The 21,319-nt window shown below is 43.3% G+C and overlaps 1 protein-coding gene across 1 annotated transcript in view; it reads right to left on the reverse strand.

The window, feature by feature from the left end:
• Positions 1–18,590: 18,590 nt before the first annotated feature.
• PPA2 (inorganic pyrophosphatase 2) overlaps positions 18,591–21,319 on the reverse strand; it is a 45,848-nt gene continuing 43,119 nt past the window's right edge. The window contains 2 exon segments of the mRNA XM_073340829.2: positions 18,591–18,784; positions 19,917–19,956. Coding sequence (XP_073196930.2) covers positions 18,756–18,784; positions 19,917–19,956 — 69 coding nt within the window. The 3' untranslated portion in view covers positions 18,591–18,755.

The following is a 21,319-nucleotide window of genomic DNA, read 5'->3' on the forward strand; positions in this document are numbered from 1 at the left end:
CCAGATGCAGAAGTGTCCCTTTTGCATATGGAAACATTTTGAAATTTCTCCAGGAGCTCTAGGGCTGATCAAACAATTTGTGAAAAAAATTGAAATTCAGATTTTGATCATCAGCTCTGCTCTGTACCCTGTTCCCTCTGTGCTGCAAGGCAGAAGTTCTTAAAAGGCAGTCAGGTATACTGCAACTTCCAAGGTCTGAAATCTTTCAGTGGCAGAAGGTGATACTGCAGTCTGCAGTACCTTGGCAGCATAACACAGTTGTGTCGATATTGGTGGGGCTTAGCCCCATTAGCCTCTAATTCTGCTCTTTCTGAGATAACTGGGGACATGTAAACAAGTTTGGATGAAACAAACCACCGGAACATTTGCCCAACATGTGAACCACAAACCGTTAAAATCTTTCAGCTTCTTCTTTTTTGCCAGTTTGGCTCTATAGTTCTTGGTTTCAGATGGAAGAGGAAACACTGTAAGAAAGGCTCTTCTCATGCAATTTTCAACCTCGCTCCATCCCAAAGAGATTAAGGCCATGTCTACACTACAGAGTTCAGTCAACTTAAGTGACATCGACAGTCATAAGCCGCTTTAATTGCATTGGTTGTGCACGTCAACACAGCACATCCTTGGTTGCTGCTCTTGTATCGACAGAGCGTGTTGCATCGTGGGAAGCTATCCCACTGTGCAACTCACAACCCTCTGCCACTGGGAACCTTGGGAACAGATTGTGGTGAATCATGGAAGCATGCTTACTGTCCCATCATCCCGTGGGCTTCCAACTTCATTTTGCACCATTTTTAACAGCCTCTGTAAACTGTGTGCCTACATCTCTGCCTGAAAGCATGGCTCCTGAACTGCTGCCCAGTCTGGTGATGCATGTTAGGAACACAATGCGCCTGGTCCTGCAGTATTTAATGAGCTACGAAACAGAAAGTGAATCCATGGTGCCTGCCCTGCTGTGTGCCATGGAAAGAAATAATTCAAGAATGCTGCTGGCATGCACAGAGTAGCTGCACATGGTAGACCAACAGTACTGGGCTCAGGAAACAAGCACCGAGCTGTGGGATTGCATTGTGATGCATGTATGGGATAACTAGCATTGGCTGCAGAACTTTCAGATGTGCAAATCCACCTTCCTGGTGACACAGAGATACCAGAATGAGAACTTTCCTCACATTTGAAAAGCAAGTAGCGATCACTGTGTGGCAGCTGGAAACTCCAGAGTGATACCAGTCAGTCGCAAATCAATTTGGAGTTGGAAAATCCACCGGGGGTGCAAGTGTGTAGGGTCATTAATCATCTCCTTCTGCGCAGGACTGTCTCTCTTGGTATTGTGCAGGAAGTACTTGATGGCTTCAAGGCAATGTGATTCCCTAACTGTAGCGGGTGATAGATGGAACATATATCCCAATTTTAGCCCCGGACCATCTTGCAGTAGAGTATATCAACTGCAAGGACTACTTCTCCATGGTCTTGCAGGTGATGGTGGATCACCAGGGGTGATGGTGGACAACAGTGTGGGGTGGTCAGAGAAGGTGTATTATGCACGCATCTTTAGGAATGGTATAGAAACCTGCAAACAGGGACTTTCTTTTCAGACTAAAAGATTCCAATGGGGGAATGTGGACATGCCTATAGTGAGCTTACCCCTTGCTCCTGTGGCTCATAAAGACTTATACCAGGAACCTAGACAGCAGCAAGGAGTGCTTCAAACACAGGCTCAGCAGGTGCCAGATGACCACTGAATGTGCCTTTGGCAGATTAAAAGGTCACTGGTGCTGCCTTTTTGGCAGGTTAAATCTCAGTGAGGAAAATATTCTAATGGTCATTGCAGTCTGCTGTACTTTGCATAATATCTGTAAAGCGAAGAGGAAAATGTTTTCCCGGGGGTTGAATGCTGAGGTTGATCAGCTGGCTGCTGATTTTGAGCAGCCAGATACTAGGGCAATTAGCAGTGCAAAGCGGAATGCTACTCGAATTAGGGAGGCTTTGAAGAAGCATTTTGACAATGATTCCTGGGAATGTGTCTATATGTGAGGCATTTGTCCAGGCAATCTTTACTTGCTGCCCTGAATGACCCCTGTAGTGCTTGATTCCTGAGCGTTAATTGTACTGAGAAAATATTCCTGCCAATAGCCATTGCGTTTGAATGTTAGCACTAACTAACGTATGTATGACACAAAGAGTCAATTTGTATCAAAGAATAAAGTTTAACAACAGGAAAAAATACACATTTTTCGTCAAACAGGGGACATGGAAATGAGGAACAGTCTCTTGGTTACTGCTCTCACAGCTGAGTCTCTCTAGCTTTCACTGTGAAACCAGTCCCTAGGGTTGGAGCGCAAGGGGTAATGCGAGGGACCAGGAACACGCACAGAATGTGGTGGGGGAGTTTGGGGAGGGCATGGAACGGTGTTCTGTATTGGCTGCAAGGGGACTTGTACACGGATGTGCTCTGACTACAGTGTAATGAGAGACTTGAGCATCTCTCTCTGGTCCTTTAGTGGCTTAATCATCCTCTCCTGCCCCCTCTCCTTTCCAGCCTGCATTTTTCATTAACTGTCTCCCTCAACGCTCTTGTTTTGCTGTCTTCTGTATCTGTTGACTGCAGCTCTTCACAAAATATATCCTCCTTAATCCTCCCGGTTCACCGCCTTATCTGACAGAGGCGCTCTGCCAGTGTAGCAGAGTGGGTCCTCAAGGGCATATCTGCGGAAGCCAAAGAAACAACGAACAGAGAAAGTATTGTAAATGTGCTCGCAGCCGTGAATCACAAAAGTTACACACATCTCTTTCTCGCTGTCCCTTCGCTAGCACACAGCTTGGCGCGAGTCTGAAATATGGTGAGTTTGGCAGGGTGGGTGGGAAGGCGGAATGGACAAGAAAGTACAAGGGGTCTGGGTGGTCAGTGAAGGGGGTTCCTACAAGCAATGAATATTGGCGCCCTTTTCCACAGGCAGGCGTAATCAAACCAAATATCTTACTCCTGGGGGTTACCAAGGATTCCAGAGTGCATCTCCCGCAGGTGTGCAGCTTCAGACCAGCTCTGTATACTGCTTGACTGTGTGCCGCTCAGGTCCCTGTGGAAATAATTGCCGGTTGGCGTGGCAAAAGTTTCCTACAGCGGGGAAAGAAACAAGGCAGCTCTGCCAAGGAACCTTTGGCAGAGAATTGCAGAATACTGATAAGAAAGTTTCCTAGAGATCTCTATGGAGGATTCCCGACACATCCTGGTGTACATTAAACTTTTCCGCAGAACCCCCACTGTGTAGCTGCATAGGCTCTGTTGTTAATTTATGTCCCATATCCCTTCTCCACCATATAACAAAGTAAGTGAGCGCTCAATCTCCTCTCTCAGTGACATATCAAAGCAAAATGTGTGCTTACCCTTGCTCGTGTCCCCTGCTTCATGCACACCAGAGCCAGAGTGCTGGGACTGGCTAGACCCCTCCAGACTCAAAAATAGATCCTGACTCACCACACCACTAGATGACTCTGTCGTGTGTTCCACATCCTACTCCAACACCACTTCCTGGTCTTCCACGTTCTTCTTGGGGTTGACTCCACTGGCTATTGCCTCCAGTCCCCCAGAAGTATCCACGGAGCTCTTGGCAGTCGCAGTGGAGCCACCACTGAGGATGGCATGCAGCTCCTTGTAGAAGTGGCATGTCTTCAGCACCACACCAGAGCAACAGTTGACTTCCCTTGCCTTCTGGTACACCTGCCTCAGCTCATTGATCTTAGCACAGCTGCTGCATGTCCCATTCATGCCCCTTCTCCTATTTGCCACTAGCAATCAGCATGTAAGTATCAAAGTTCCTAAACCTGAAGCAAAGCTGCAACTATACAACCTCCTCTCCCACAGACCCAGCAGATCCAATAGCTCTGGTTTACTCCACATGGGAGCTCATCTGTTGTGGAAAGCGAGCAGGGTCAGCTGGGAAGATGAACTGTCCATGCCAAGCAAACAGGAAGAGGAATTTCAAAAATTCCCAGGGCTTTAAAAGGGGCGCATACCTGTGTACCTTCAGGGCAGCAGAGTTCAAACTTACGACCAGAGTGGTCATGATGGGCATTGTGGGACACTGCCTGGAAGCCAATTAGGGTTGACACTGACACTGCATTGCTCTGACGAGGTCACAAAAAGTTCTCTGCCTCTCCTGGAGGTGGTTTTATGGCAGAGTAGCAGGAGAGTTACATCGGCGGGAGGAGCATTTCAGTGTGTACACCTCCACTCTTTTGTCAAAGAAAGCTGTCTTTTGTCAACAAAACTGTGTAGTGTAGACAAGGCCTTAGATCAGCATCCAAAATACTGTATGCTCTTACAGACTCTGAGGTTACCCTCCCACCACTAGTCCTAACCCAACTGGAGATGTAGAAATAGCATTGACGAGTGCTTTGAGCAAAGAACAAAAGTCGGGGCTCCTTCTATTCCCAACTCTGCCCTTGACTTGTTTTGTGACCCAAGGTAAGGCATTTAACCTCTCCATGCTTCTGTTTGCCCCTGTGTATAATCTACCTCCATGAAGTATTGTGAAGTTCAATGTTGGAAAAATATAGTAAATGTCAAATGAAGGAAATACACATTATTTTCTAGTCAACGGTAGGAGGGAAGAGTTAGGGGTAAAACCTGGACTTAGCTTTTCTTTTTTCTTGTACACTCAAGGGCCAATTAGAGTTTTTCTTTTTATTCTCACTCTGTTGAACAGCACTATCAGTTCCACTAATATTTAAAACAATCTTGGAATGAGGATATCTTTACCTGAACCTGCTTTGAAAATTAACATAGCAAGAGGTTATTCAATCGTCCCAATTACTTCTGCCGCTAACAGTGTAATCCACTTAATAAAGTTGCAAACAGCCCTCTTGGACTTTGACGTGGCTTAGAGTTCTTTAATGTAAGCATGCAGAGGCAGCTGCCATAGAACATGTTAACTCTTAAGCATGTGGTCAAAACACCACACTTTCCATGAAAGAACGTCATCAGCTTGGATAAAGCCAAAAATATGCATTGACTGGTCCACCAGAATTTCTGGTTAATGGAAAAATCAGCAACTGAAATTAGTTATCAACACTGTAGGAGTAGTGTGTTCAGAATGACTTTCATCCCATTGTACCAATACGGATCTAGTGCTTTTCTGTAACTCCAAAGGTATCAACTTCATGCATTTATCTACATGACAGATTGGTAGTAAACAAAGATAAAACTGGCATCCTGTTCTCCTTTCTTCTCTCCCCCCACGCTCTGTCCCCCCACTATGCGCTCATTTTCAGAGCCATCTCATCTCATGAGCAAATTAATGTACAGTGCCTTGCATGCTGAACAATTTTAACCGCATCCCCTTGGGACCAGCCCTAGGCTGATAGCTCCCTGACAGTAGTGTGTGTTTTACATTAACAGAGCATGTCAGTAAATTCTGATTACCAAGCTTAAGAGGTTAACAAAAATGATGGAAGTGACAGCAGCTTAATTCCCCAAGGACAATAAGTCACATCACAATTTGGCTACACAACAGAAAAGAACTTATGTTCTCTTTCAGGAAGCTCTAACATGCACCTGGCATAAGGACAAAATTACCAGCTTTTAGCCCAGTGGAAAGAAAAATATCTCCCCAAGCTGAATAGTGCACTTTATCGCTCTTGGGAATACAGGACTTTACTTTCCAGACAAAAGCAAAATGTGATACTTAGTCCAGACAGACAGTGCTATGAAGATGGAAGAATATAGATCAAACTAATGGAAGAGTTTCTTTTTAAATGAGGTCCTTGCTGTATTATACTTTTATTATTTGGAAGTACATTAGAAATTCTTTTAAAACTATTCCTGGTTAAATTGTGTGCTCTTTGGAACAGGGACTGTATGTTGGGCCAGGTACAGCACCGAGAACTTTGCTGCTACTTACTGAATAATAGCATTCAGAGATGGAAGATGACTTTATATGGCTATCTTGAAACAAAGGAGGGTGAGAAAGAAATATATAGATAGGTAAAGACCCACAATAAGAAAACTAAAGACAATGGTGACATCAAATTCATTAAAGATGAAAGTGGAAATACATCAACCAATGAAAACATTGGAGAAATTACTTGGAAAGACTTACGAATGAAGAGAATCCAAGAGAACTACGCAGTATGATAAAACCAAACCAGGGTCTGATGCACTAGTCTGAAAGAAGCTGCAGAAGCATTGAGCAACATGAAAAATAAGCAAAAAAGAAAAGGAGGACTTGTGGCACCCTAGAGACTAACACATTTATTTGAGCATAAGCTTTCGTGAGCTACAGCTCACTTCATCGGATGCATTCAAAAATACATTTTCCACTGAATGCATCCGATGAAGTGAGCTGTAGCTCACGAAAGCTTATGCTCAAATAAATTTGTTAGTCTCTAAGGTGCCACAAGTCCTCCTTTTCTTTTTGCGGATACAGACTAACACGGCTGCTACTCTGAAACATGAAAAATAAGAAAGCTCTCGGTTTCTATGGCATAACAGCAGAAGTATGGAAGTGCGTGGGCAAGAATGCATGAACATATTGACAACTGCTTAATTGCATCGTGAGGATTGAGATGATGCCTGGAGAAAGAGCATATTACTCCTGGGGGAATTCGGGGGCAGGGGATGGGGAGGAGACGAGACACCTAAAAATTCTCAGCCAAAAAATAAAAAATTCTGCATACTATATTTTAAAATTTGGCAAGAATCTGCATATTTTGTCAAAATAACACAATATAATCATGCCAGTTTCAATTATTTTGGCATTTATTTCAAAATACCTGTCAGTAAGTATGTCTGTAACAATACAAACAAGAGAGATTCAGGAAATGTTTTTTTGACAAATAGTTTCCTTACTACACATATGAATACAGAACTCGGAGTAATAATTTATTTAAACTACAATACAGAAGCAGGGGCAGCAATTTATATGGGCCCGTGGTGCCCGTGCTCCAGCAAATTCAGGGCCTGGGGACCCGGCTCCACCAATATTTGGGGCCCGGTCTCTCCCCGGCCCTGCCTGCCACCTGCACTCCTCCCCCAGAACATCCCCCCGCCTCACCTGCCTCCTCCACGTGCCTCCCCCAGAGCGTCCCTGCCTGCGCCCTGGGCAGCGGGCGGCTGCCCTGCCGCTCCGCACTGCGCTCCCTCAGTGGCTGCTGCCAGCTACAAAAGGGAGCAGCGCTGGTGGCAGGCTGCGGAGAGAGGATGCACACATGTGATGGCGGCCCCCCTCACATCGCCCCGGCACCCGCTACCGGGGAGGCGAGGGGGCTTCCTGGACCTGAGAGGGGCCTGGCCCCTAGGAGCACATTCAGTGACGGTGCCAGGTGAGTGTGCTGCCAGGCGGGAGAGGGAGGCTGCTCCCTCAGAGCTCGCTGCTGCCAGTGGGGAGAGGGTTGGGGGGACTGTGGAGTCCTCCTCTCTGGCCCCAGCCCTGGGGCAGCCTGCCTGCATCCCAAATTTCTCATCCCCAGCCCCACCTTGCAGTCCTCACCCCCACATCCCAACCCTCTGCCCTAGCCTGAGGCCCTCCCACACCCCAAACTCCTCATCCCCAGCCTGAGCTCTCACCCCCCGGCATCCCAACCATCTGCCCCAGCCCTGAGCCCCCTCCCACACTCCAAACCCCTCAGCCCCACCCCGTTAATTTTGTTATGTGCACCGCCAAAAAAAAAAATACAAACCTGCCACCCCTGTACAGAAGCATATTTCCTGCACCCCTCAAAAGAAATGCAATGGCTCAGGGGGAGTCCAGGGTAACGGAGCTGAGGGAGAGGGAAGTAATTGCTGTGAAGGAGCCTGGGTGTGAACTTGGAGGGTTGTTAGCTGTGGGTGGGAGAAGTATGGAACGGGGTTTTTTGAGCAGGGAGAGATTGATAAGGAGCCTCCACCATGCAGACCATGGCTGACCCCTAGCCTCTCTCATTCAGTCAGGCACATCTTCCCCGTCCCCGTGTGTCCTTGCACCACCACACAGTTACCCTTTCTCCCCTTCACCTGGAGAAAAATGAGCGGAGTGTGTGCAACAGAAGAATGTCTATTAAGATTTTAGTGTAGTAAAATCTACAATATGGTCATCAGATCTGCAATTTTGTACAGCTTTGAATTCTGGGCACTGAGGAAGAAATGGGAGCAGATCTTGAATATGGTAGAAATGAAATTGTTAAGACAGATGCTTGAAGTTACAAGGATGTACCATGTTCAGAACAAACAAATTATGGGAAGTGTGAAGGTGGAAGGATAGCGGAAGGAATCCAGGCTTAGATGGTTTTGGCATGTGAAAAGATCAGAAGAATATATAGAAACAAGGGTGCTAAACTTAGAAGTGGAGGGTAAGGGAAGGGTTGGAAAACCCAAAATTAGATGGATACAAAAGGATTTGATCAGTTGTGTTGTTTCCGAGCAACTGCTTCAAGACAGACTGGAATGGAGAAGGACTCAAAGAGCTGACCTCATATAGGACTAAGGCTAGAAGAAGGAAGGAGGAGAGGGAGGAAGACCTAGAGGTTAGGACATTGGAAAGAGCTTCAGAAGTAGGTTCAGTCCCCAACCTGTCAGAAACTATGTCTCAAGCTGATTTTCCAGGTCTTTTCAGTGCAAATGGGGATTTCTGTGTATATGAACAATTTGATGAAAATCCCTGTAGCCAATTTGGAATTATGACTTTTTATTCACACAGAGCAGCATAACTTTTAAAAATTCAGAATTCGCATTACAGTTGATCAAAATTTATTGAACAAAAACAATTGTCAACCTTTTTTCTTCCTCCCCTCTAGGTCTTTCTTTTGTTTCTATATGACATCATTCAAATATACATTCAAATTTCAAAAATTTCCCAGGCCTTGCCACGAGCACCCAAGATACTTTCAGGTAGACTTTGAGGGTACCCGTATGATTCTGATGAGCCATACTGTGTGTACAGTTGAAGGAATGTATACGTCACAGAAACACCATTATGATATTTTCAAGAACTGTGTCATTGCCTCCAGGAAATGAGAACTGAAAAGGTTTTTTGAGAGAGAGAGAGAGAGAGAGAGAGAGAGAGACCTACAATTTCGTTGCATTACAATTACAATTGTAATTATATAGAAATAGACCAAGGTCTTCTGAGGATATAACTCCCCCCCCCCCCAAGATCTTGAAGTGTTAGTCCATTCTGCTATTGGCAGAACCCTGAGGTGTAGTTTTCCTTCCATCTGGGTCACATTTATCCAGTCTCTGTAATATATGGAAACTCATCACCTCCATACCTCAGGTATCTTCTGAATTACTTCTGTTTTCCCTGGACCTTTTCTCATGCTGCTGATACATCAGTCTTTCAAAGTTGTCCTCTTTTTCCATTCATACTTTAAACGGATCCTCTCTGAACTGCACTATCCTCACACCCCAGATCAACTGGTCTTGCAAGATTTTTTTTTTTTGCCAGCGCTCCCCCCCACAAAATACAGTATGTCTACACAGCAAAGGGCTTGCAGGGCTTGGGCTGAAGGGCTGTTTCATTGTGGTGTATACTTCTAGGCTTGGGCTAGAGCCCAAGCTCTGGGACACGTGCATCCCGCAATGTCCCAGAGCCCAGGCTTCAGCCCAAGTCCAGAAGTATATACCACAGTGCAACAGCCCTGCAGCCTGAGCCCCAAGAGCCCAAAGCCAGCTGGCACGGGCCAACCGGGGATTTTTCTTTGCTGTGTAGACATACCCACACACTCAGCAATAAAAATTTAGTCTGACAATTCCATAATTCCACTTGCAAAAGCTATTGCTGTCTACATAGATTTGATTTAAGAAATTTATTTAGAAGCTTTGTGATTTTCTGTGGGGTGGCAGAGCAGTCTGTTGATCATGATAAAAGACTACTTGATGTTTAGTGTTTTTCAAGCATCAATTAATGTTCACAACATCGCTGGGAGGTAAAAAGGTATTTTCTCAATTTTACAGATGGAGAAATGGAGGCAGAGAGGTTAAGGCCCAGATCCTCAAAGGTAGTTATGGGCAAACTCCTATAGATTTCAATGAGAAAGTTAGATGCCTAATTACCACCTTTGAAGATCTGGGCCTTTGTGAATTGTCCAGGCCACAGAACAAGTCAGCATCCAAGCCAAGAATTAGAATTCAGAAGTTCTTGGTTCCCAACCGAAACACTATGTGACGTTACCCCCCACAGTCTTTATGGAAATATGCTTATGATATGGATATGGCAAACAGATATATTTTGTGCAAGATGCGTCTTGTAAGGTATCATCCAAAGGTTGTAATTTACTAAAAGTGATTATCCAAATTTGTATGCCTGTATCCAGTGGTGAGCTTGAACCGATTGTTAAATTTTGAAGCAGTTTTAGAACCAGTTGTTAAAAATTGTTACGGCTCCCTAAGCTCCCAGCTGGGGAGGCTCCCCTGGCCCCTCCCCCGCTTTCCCCCCCTCTCGCAGAGCCTCAGCCTGCCACGCCGCCAGCGCTCTGGACCGCTCCTGGGCAGCTCTGCAGCTCCTGCCGCTTTGAGCGGCATGGTAAGGGGGTGGGGCTGCGAGCTCCTGCGGGCCACGCAGCGCACATACACGCTGCCCTGAGTGGCATGGGAAGGGGGCTGGGCCGGGACTGGGAGGAGGGATTGGATAAGGGGCAGAGGTTCGGGGGGTGGGGGCAGTCAGGGGACGGGGAACGGAGGGTGGGGGGCAACGGGTTGGGTAGGCGTGGGAGTTCCAGGGGGTCTGTCGGGCAGGGCCGGTGCAATCACTAGGTGGACTAGGTGGCCGCCTAGGGTGCCAAGTGGTTGGGGGGTGCCAAAAAGCAGAGCTTGGGTGTGGGGGTGCTGGCTGCCTGCCCCGCCGTTGAGATCCCCGGGGACGGCAGAGAGCCTGGCTTGGCCCGCGGCGCAGGGAAGAAGGCGCAGCTGTGCTCTGCTCTGCGCGTGGAGCAGCTGGGTGTCTACTCCGCCTGCAAGGTAGCTAGCCAGGCCGCGGGGAGCAGTTCCTGTCCCTGGCCTGGGGAATAGTGTATGTGGGAGCAACCCGGGCACCCCTCCCCCAACCACCCCCTCCCCTGTGCACCCCCCACCCCAACAACCCACGCTGTCCTGCCACTTTTGTCTCTGGGCAACCTCCACCCGGCAACCCCCCCACCCAGCCACAGTCACCTTCACCCCTGCATCAACCTCAGGACCCCCACCTGCCATCTCCCTCCTGCCCACTCCTCCCTTGTGCAAACCCCTCCCTGCCACCTTCACCATGCAACAACCCCGGGCACATACACACCCCTGCCTGCCAGCCCCTTGCAACAACCCCCTCCTGCCCACTTCTCCTTTGTGCCACTCCCTCCCTGCCACTGCACCCCCTGCAACAAGCCCCCTCCGCCTTTTGGCACATCCCTTAAATCAGAACTTTTTATAGGGAACCGGTTGTTAAGATTTTGGCAGCTCATCACTGCCTGTATCATTTCTGTATCTAAAGTTAGGAATATTTACTATGTAATAATTACAACTGTGTGTATATTTGGGAGACACCCACCAGACAACAGCCCATCAGCCTTGATGGGCCATTAGGAAGAAACAGTAAGACTTTGAAGATACTAATCTCTCTCCTTCCTGAGAGACATCCTGGGATGTAGCTGTGACACAACTAGGTCAGGTGGTCCTATCACTTGGTAGTAAACACCAACTTGGACTTCAAGTAATTTTCCACTAAAAGAGCGGGGAGGTCAAGACTTGGAAACAAAAGATTCCCACCTTATGTAAATTCTATTTAAGACTGGGGAGTAAGGCAAACAGGACTCCTCTCCATTGCCTTCCTGCCCAAGAAGAAAGACTGCTGAAAGTACCTGAAGAAACAAAGGAACTGAGTGGTGGGAAAGGCAAGGGATGAGGCCAGACTAAGACAGGAGTCTAGTCTATAAGGAGAAATAACTGGAACTCTAAGCTACAGAAACTCTGCAACTTGCCTAAAACAACATTTAGGGTGAGAAATTATTTCTTGAAACCAGTTTCTTTAAGATCTTATGCTCAGTATGCGTGTTTTATTTTATTTGCTTGGTAATCTGCTTTGTTCTGTTTGCTATCCCTTATAATCACTTAAAATCTGCCTTTTATAGTTAATAAACTTGTTTTGTTTATTATTAAACCCAGTTTCTGCAATTTCTAACTGGGGGCGCAAGAAGTTGTACACATCTTCCTCCACATTGAGGGAGGAGGAGAATTTGTATGCTTAATTTGTATAGATTTCTCTACAGCGCAAGACATTATTTTGGGTGTACTTTCCAGAGTGGAGCTGCACTTGAGTGCTGGGCAATTTCCTAGCTGAGTCTTCTCTTAGAGGGCTGTTTGCAGACTGTGTGATTCTACTGCTTGTGCGTGTACGCACACCCTGCCAGAGGCCAGAGATCCTAATTCAGTAAAACAGGGAGAGGGAGCCCAGGCTAGTGGAGCAGGCAGACTCAGTGAAATCCCGGTACATCAGGTGGCATCCCAGGGCGGGTGGTGGGAGATCCACCTAGGCACACAGTAGACGTTAGTGAGGACGCTAGAGCCAGGCATTAACAATGGGTACTAAGTAAGCTTTCCTGCAGAGTTCTGCCCTAACCGGTAGGAAGGAACTACAATGGAGGAACCACAATGAGATTTTCCACTTGCATCCTAAAACGGCTCTGTATTGAGGTCTATTGTGATTTAAGGACAAAATTTCAGAACTCCCAAGTGACCTCCATTTTCTCTTTGAATCTGACTATCCATAAACAGGTCAGCAGGTGACTTAAAGGGCCTACTTAATAATTTACACTAGTCTGCTGCAGAAGACAGGATGACCAAGGCCTGGTCTACACTTAAAAGCTTTGCTAGCATATATGTGTGTCAGTTGCGGGTGGGAGAAATCACATCCCCTAACTGACCTAGCTATGCCAACAAAAACCCAAGCGTGGATGCAGTTACACTGGCGAAAGAGGCCTTTTGCCCATATAGATTATTTCATTCTAGTGTATTGGATCTAGTATAAAATATACCAGCAAAAGGACACTTGCTGGTATAATCTGCAGCTCCACTAGGAGGGTTTGCCAGTGTAGCTAAGTAGACAAGGCCCAATTCCGTCTGCATTCTCCTGCCAATGAGGACAGCTGTACAGCCTGTAGGAGAAGTCAGGCAAATTACAAAGGACACTGATCTCCATTTTATGGATGGGCAACTGAGGCACAAAGAAATTAAGTGACTAGTCCAAAGCCTCAAAGGAAGTCTGTGGCAGAGCCAGGAATTGAACCCACATCTCCTAAGTCCCAGGCCAGTGCCTTAGCCACAAGATCCTTCCACTGCTCAGCACATTAAAAGACACCCTACAACCAAGTGCTTGGAAACATCTTCTACTGTTGCCACAGCAGCAGCTATCAGATTCAGATGCACACGGCAAACATTTATTCAGACCAATTTCATAACGCTCCTATATCTCTATCCTTTTTTAAGAACCAATGAAAGAGTACACCTTTGATAATACCTGGCTTTTCCGCTAAGTGCAGCCATTTCCCTGACTTTCTGCACTGAAAGACAAGCTCTAGGGATCAACTAACAATGATCGTAACACAAAACAAACAAGTAAACAAATTGGGAATTTCACTTCAGAACAGATTTTTGTCTACAGGTAGACAGACTTCTCAATTCTCAAGAAAGCACACTAATAGCACAAATATATCAACACTCTGGGACAAGGAATGCAACTGGACAGATGAATTTGTATATGTACTATTGTCTGGGACTGCAAGTACTATTGCAGTTAAGAGTTCCTTTCAAAGAAAATAGACATGAAAATTAGTACTGAATTTGGTGATGTATGTCAAAAATCTAAAGATCCAATTAGGATGCCGAAAGGGGAAAAGTTGATGGGTCTTAGCATTATGGTGCATAATCTACCAGCCACTGAGATATTTCATGTATGAATAGAGGTCTCATTATTTTCTCCTTTCACATTTTTTAGATTAAGTTTTTAGCCCTTACGGTTGCAAAAAAACTTCCAACAACAGATTTTTGTTGTTGAATGACTATGTTCAGTTATGTGACGTCTGTCAGATGAAATATGGGAAACGAGGTGTGGTACTTCACCTAAACTCTGCGCACATTCCCAGCATATCTGACTGTTTCTGCTACAATGATCAGCAGTGAAATAGTTAATTCTGACATTTAAATAACCACAAAGCCTCAGAAGTGACACTCCACTGGGATGAACCGGGGAGTTTTTACTACTCAGTCATTTCTGGTCTATCTACAGACTCTGTCTGCAGTTTCAATAAGGTAACACTGCCCCAGTCCAGTTTCTGCAGTTTAGAAAGGCAAGCCATATGAAAACAAAGACTGTATGCAAATAAACCAATAAGCCTAAATGGTATCTATGTGAAGTAATGATGCCAGTATATGAATTACTGCACAGAAAAAAAGCACACGTCCAGAAATAAATTTAGGAATGTCTCAGACTCAACAAATCATTAAAACATTCAAAAAGTCAATTCGACCAATGTATAAAACCAAAGCATGTTATTCCCCTTCCTGTCCCATTGACAACCAAGAGTGAAATCCTGCCCCATTGAAGTCAATGGCATAGGATTTCATCCCAAATCTCCACACCCGCATCTTCCGAAGCAATCATGTCCTCTTGAAATCTCCAGCAAGAAGATATCATGTATATTGCTGTAATATTTGGGGAAATTCCAAAAAAACCCAACTTCATTGTATCCCTATTTTATGATTTGTCTCCAATTTTACATTTGCTTCCATTTTCCCATCTGTTTTCCAACCTGTTTTCCCTCCAATTAACTCTTTCACCCCTTCACCATCTAGGTCTCTCCCCTCTTATCTGATCCTTGGCTGGGCCCAGGTTATACCTTGTAAGAAGTCATCTTAAACTCATTGGTAAAGAGAAGAGGATTTCGTCCTGTAAACCACTGTCTTAGTATAATATTGTTCCCCTTGTGAAACTGAGGAAATGTTGCAAAATTAAACATATTAAAAGAAAAATTCCTGTCTGGAGAAAGGCAAGGGAGAAGTGTGGAATAACACTCTGATGAGTTTAGGGATGGCTGCATGAGGTAGCTCCCAAGCAACACAGCAAGTCTTAGCCGTAGGTCATCCCAAATAAATGAAGATTAAAAGCTGTGTTCTGCTCCCCACATGTACCACCGCCAAAAAATCTTAAAAAATCCACTTCAAGACGCGATTACTTTGTTTTTTAAAGGCTATCTCCTGCTAGTAACAGCAGTGAAAATAACATCCTGACAGTGACAATAGAATATCATTTTCACAATCCTATTATTTTCACTCTTTAAAGAAAGTGATGTTTTTATTGGATGCTTATTTCCACTTAAGTAAAACTCAGACCCTGTTTTCATTTGTGGTATTGAGGCTTGGGTTTGGTGTCATCAGAAGCTTAGCAACTATTTACAATAGCAGCTGTTGCCTTATTTATGTAAAGGGAGCATTCACCACTACATTAAGCACCCCCCTCAAAATCTAAATTAAGTTGGTGTTTTCCAAGAAAGTTGTCCTTAGAAGAAATATGCAATAGACCTATTTCCCACAAAAGTTTATTATAGCTTGCCGAATACACATGTATTCTCTTAAAAGACTTCTTTCCAGGAAATATTCTAGTTTTGGGTTTCATGTTTGTTACCAACAGCTTTCATATGTAATGGCTACAGAGCAGTGGCTGGTGCTGTACAGTAGCTAAGCTTCCCAACACATTGGATTGAGTTTTAAATACAACATCCAAGATCCTTAATAGAATATGAGAAGGCTTTAACTAGAATAACTGAGAGAGGGTAAGTCTGTAAAGAGATCTGCAAATCTATTCCTCAGTTTTTATCTCCCATCCCCTTACACCTCTCACAAGCAGATGTTCTCTCCACAACTTTCCTTTTCTAATCTTTTCATTCTATTCACTTCTGAAATAGATTTTTATTAGGAGCATTTAACCTTCTTACTAAAATTTACTGCATGTCTTTTTATCGCATCTGGAAAGAAAAACTTTAGAAAACCTATACAAACAGATGTTGAAAGCAATGTGAAGAGACAATGCCATATCATATATTCCGTATGTATGAAATATTTTAACGTTTTAAATAACATTTGCCACAGCACTGTACATTTCAGATAATTTTAGTTGTGCAGCACTCCTCTCCCCTAGTTAACATTATTTACTTGCAGTCTAAATAGACTTACACAATCTCTTATTTCCTTCCCCAGTAGTTTAGTCCCAAATACTCTAATCTGGCTTTTTATGGCTCATCTAGTGAGGAATTTTATTACTAATAAAAAGTTACTGAAATCCTTGTTGAGGGCTAAAGAACAGAGTTCTGACAAACTCTGTTTATACTGATTATGGCCTAACTGTCAAAGGTAGTTCCCATAGATACTCATTTATAACCAATACTTCACCTATGGTCTTTGTATTTGTTTACACCCTGTCTTTTCCTTTTTGAGACTCAAAAATAATTTTTAAAAATTACAAATGATATATAGAGTGTAATTTGATTTTAGAAAGACCCTTTCACAGTCCACCTGTCCCTAAGTGCTTTATAAGGTGTGTATGCAGTGTAGTTGTAGCCGTGTCAGTCACAATATATTTCAGAGTAACAGCCGTGTTAGTCTGTATTCGCAAAAAGAAAAGGAGGACTTGTGGCACCTTAGAGACTAACCAATTTATTAGAGCATAAGCTTTCGTGAGCTACAGCTCACTTCTTCAGATGCATATCGTGGATATGCACGATATGCATCTGAAGAAGTGAGCTGTAGCTCACGAAAGCTTATGCTCTAATAAATTGGTTAGTCTCTAAGGTGCCACAAGTCCTCCTTTTCTTTTCACAATATATTGGAGACAAGGTAGGTGACGTAGTATCTTTTATTGGACCAGCTTCTATTGGTGAGAGAGACCAGCTTTCGAGCAACACAGAACTCTGCGTGACCTGAAGAAGTGTGTGGCTCGAAAGCTTGTCTCCAACCAACAGAAGCTGGTCCAATAAAAGATATTACCTCATAAGACCATGTTAGATACTGTTACAGCCACGGGTAGGCTACAATAGCTCACCTATAGCAAATGGTTTTACATTAAGAGGAGGAATGTAGGCCCAGGATACTGGAATGAACACGTTATTTTCAAACAGTGGCCACTGAATGTATAGGTCTAACACATTTTGCTACAAGATCCCTGAATAAATGACCATACTGGAGTTCCTGTACAAGAATGTGTCAGATGCAATATGCCTTAACGATGAAAAAGTATGATGTAAGAAGTGCTAATGATAATACTAACTAGCTCTCATATTGCACTTTTCATCAGTTGATCTTAAAAAAAAGAGTTTTACCACAGAGGTCAGTCTGATTATCTCCCATTTTCCAGATGGGGGAAACTGAGGTACGGGGGTGACCCAGCAGGCCAGTGGCAGAGCCAGGAATAGAAGCTAGGTTTACTGAGTCCCAGTCAAGCACTATCTACTAGGCCACACTACTAAAGAGGTTTTAAGCCAGTGAAATGACTCTCTGCAATCATAATTTGCTGAGTAACAAGTAATAATATAAATCTACCTCATCCTTTATATTAGCACCACCGTCTCGCAGGCCGTGTCTACGCTAGCAATTTTCTGAAGTTTTCCCCTCTTGTCATAGCATGAATGCAGCTTCAGCAAGTGGTGACAACAGGAGGAGTGCTAATGTTGCCACTGTTTTAATCACTGTGCCCTCTAACCCTTTTCACAGTAGGTTCCAATGACATGGTGGTTAAAACACTAGTAGTCTGTCTACATAGCACTCCTTCCGTTCCACGAGTGGAGATATGATAGGAAATTTTTTAGAAAAAATGTTAAGTCTGCTATACATGGCCTTGCCTATTGAAGCAGGAAATCTGGCAGGTATTTTTACCCTAACAAAGATATAAGGCTTAATTTCACAAATTTTATCCACAATTCTTGCCCCATTGGATAATGAAGCATCAAAAGCCTCCCAACCATGAACAATTCTAAAAATGAAAAGTTTTCCAAGGGATAAAAATCCCTCCTGGAGGATCAAGTTCAAGAATTATCAAAACAGGATGTACTCCACAGAACACATGTTTGCGCATCCTTGCTGTGCTTCATCATGGAATTTGCACTTCCTAATTCAATTAATTTTCTGAAGTGCTGTTATTTTCATCTATTTTTTTTAAATAAGCAAATATGCTGCACACAAACTAGCTGAAACTTGCAAATAGGTAATTGTGGATGTGAACACATTATGGGCACAAACTGTCGAACTCTGTGTACCGTTGCATATTTGCACAGACATTTAGCCCACAGTGTAGGTGATACTGTCTGTTTGAAAGGGATCATGGCCAGGATATCCCTACACCCTTGTGACCCCTGGTTGCCAGAGCAGCCCCTTGAGGGCCATCAGCAGCTGGCTTATGTTAGAGCAGTTTGAGGGCTGCTCTAATATTCAGCCATATACCAGACCATCCCAAATCAACCTCTACACCTGGAGGATGCAAATGTGTACTGAAGCCACCTTTGTCCCCCACCTGTTTTGGTACAGGTTGGATGTATAGAAGGAACCACAGAGTTTTCAAGATTAGAAACAAACAAAACTCCACACAAAGAAACACGCAGAAAGGAAACCATTTTAAAATGTCAGTTTATTTACATGACAGAGGGTTTATGCTACTTGAAAAGTTGTTCCAACAGGAACCCAGCAATTAGTACATTCGCCTGCTTGTCTTCAAAACTCAGGAAAAAAGGGACGATTTAAGATTTGATGATGTGACTTCAGAACATTCCGATGATCATTTGTTAAGAAAGTGCCACACATCAACTAAAACAAAAATACACGTCAAGAATGGTATTAATTCTACATGGACAACCAGATGCAAACTCTTGGATATGCAATACTCTACACTTTCAGCTTCTTTCCTATTCTCCCCTCCCAAACATATACAGCTCCTTGAACCATATCAGCAATCCATGAAAAGAGTGCCCCCGAAGTAAACATATTTTATTTTGTGATACAACTTGGCTGAAAATTAAATCCTGCAACAGCGTACAGCCCTGATGTATTGCACACATCAACGATGAGGCAGACTGTGGTCAGTTCTGTCAGAGGCTTGAGATGGAATATTTTAGTAAATAAATGCTATTTATTGGCATACCATATAAGGGCAAAAGGAATGCAGCTTGCTTTCCCATGAAATTGATTACACAGATGTTATTTTGTGAAGAATTTGGAACTAGACTCAAGATTTTAAGTTCCTTGTTGTCTTTCCCTTCTGCCCTCCAATTTGTAGTACTGTAAGTTCCTTTCTCGTACAGTGCTTTTGGCATTAAAAAGTCAACAGCTTTTCTTTTTTTTTTTTAAGTAAACAAAGCATATTGAACAAACTTAGTTCGGACTCCTGTACCTCAACTAAAACTATCATTTTTGTTAACTTGAAAACCAGTTCCACAAGAATGGGGAAAAGGCAATTTTGCTTTAATTAACACTGAAAAAGTAAATTTGGCCTAGTTTTGGTGGATAGTTTCTTCTGTTTCATTTTTAAAGTTACCACAAGGAAGAAATAAAAGCAAGAAAAGCAACATTTCTTAAAAGGATAAATATGGCCCTCCATAATTTCTGAAACAGAAAAATATTACTATGATTGCTCATCTAATTCTAGACTGACATGGGCTAAGACTACAATACCCTTATAGACACAGAGCAGGTATTAGTACTTTATGCCACTTGACTAGTAGTCCCTTTGACTTCAGTAGAACTACTCACTCTCTAAGGTACTATTCAAGAGAAGTGAGGGCAGTATAATCTGGCCCTATATAAGCATTTTTATCAGTTCTCATGCTTAGTATGTTTAGTTCACAAAAGCTTTTTCAACTGATCTATTTTTAAATCATTTTTTCCCCAAGCAAATGAAACAAAAATACATGTTGTCATTCGGAGTAACAATAAACTGTACCTTCTGCAGAAACAGAGTCTCCTCTCGCAGGTGGTGGTGTCTACAGAAAAAAACCCACAATATTAGTAACACTCCATATGTAGAGTGTCCAAACTCTAGGTTATCCTACTGTGAAAGTCAACAGTTATTTGCACAAAAGAAACATACCACTGGCACCGTAAGACAATACTCCTCCCTCTCACACCTCCATTTTTCTTACTACCTATAATCTGTCTCACTCAAACGCAGGCACAGACCTACCAGTAGCAGAATAAAGATGATTTACTCTTGTAGGATAAAGCGGATTTTTTGATTTGCAAAACAACAAAGATGAAAACATCTTTGCAACAAGGTTACTATATGATTAATTTTCTTAGTAAATTTACAATTACATCTTTCCACAACTATGTTTTTTGGGGGGAAAACAATCTCTAAAACAGGAGAGTCAAACTCATTCTGTAGAAGGAATACATTCTATATTTAACTGTGGTCCATGGGGCTTTGTATAACTTTAAAGCTACATATATCCTTCAGCCCACACTGGATCTCCCATTTACACATGGTTTCACAAAGATCAGTGCTAGGGAAATATAGCTTAGTGCAAATAAACTTGGTTGTTAATTTTATTTGTCCACCTATTGTCACATCTAGCATCACTCAGTGAGACAATATTTTCACGTTTAGGACCAGTATTATTTCTGTCCTTAGTCTCACTTCCTTTCCCATCCTCCTATTTCTCTCCTCGCTTCTATTTCCTACCCTCTGAAATTCCTTCTCTCCAGCAAATCTCAATTCCATGTTGGCTTCACTCCCATCCCATCTGCTAAAATTATCAGCAATTAAATACTTAATACTGACATTTAAAGTATCAGCATCTGGCTATAGAGTTAATACCCCATTAGATGAATAGGGAAGGGGAAGGGAGTTCACCACGCTTAGGGCTCTTCCCTGGGTTTTAGCCATAACCCTCCTACTGTCCACATGCATCATTATCAACATTACAGAAAATATACCAGGTTGTTATTTTGTTTGGTTGGGGTTTTTAAGTTCTGAGGGGAAGACTGCCCCCTTACTCTCTCTTTTAAAAGATACTTTTGCCTGTAAAGCATTCCTACCAAAGTTATTTTATCAAAGATACCCCTCTCAGAAAAGCCCTTCTACCATATTTTCTTTCCAGTTTTATAAGGGAAGAATAATGTGATAAGTCTGAGAAAAACTGTTCAAGCTATTTATAGTTTATCTTGGAGGTTTTCCAATTTTATAAGCAGCTTCCTTGTAGAGTGAGTGAGCAAGCAGTTCTTGGGATTAATGTTAAACAAAGGCTTGGCTGCCCAGGTCAGTTTTATAGATGGCAACACTTACTGTAAAGTAAATGGTAAATTTTAACATTGACATATCTAGCTTCATGTTTTATTGTTCCAGCA

The sequence above is a fragment of the Lepidochelys kempii genome, chromosome 4 (genome assembly GCF_965140285.1).
Source record: "Lepidochelys kempii isolate rLepKem1 chromosome 4, rLepKem1.hap1, whole genome shotgun sequence".
Lineage (NCBI taxonomy): Eukaryota > Metazoa > Chordata > Testudines > Cheloniidae > Lepidochelys > Lepidochelys kempii.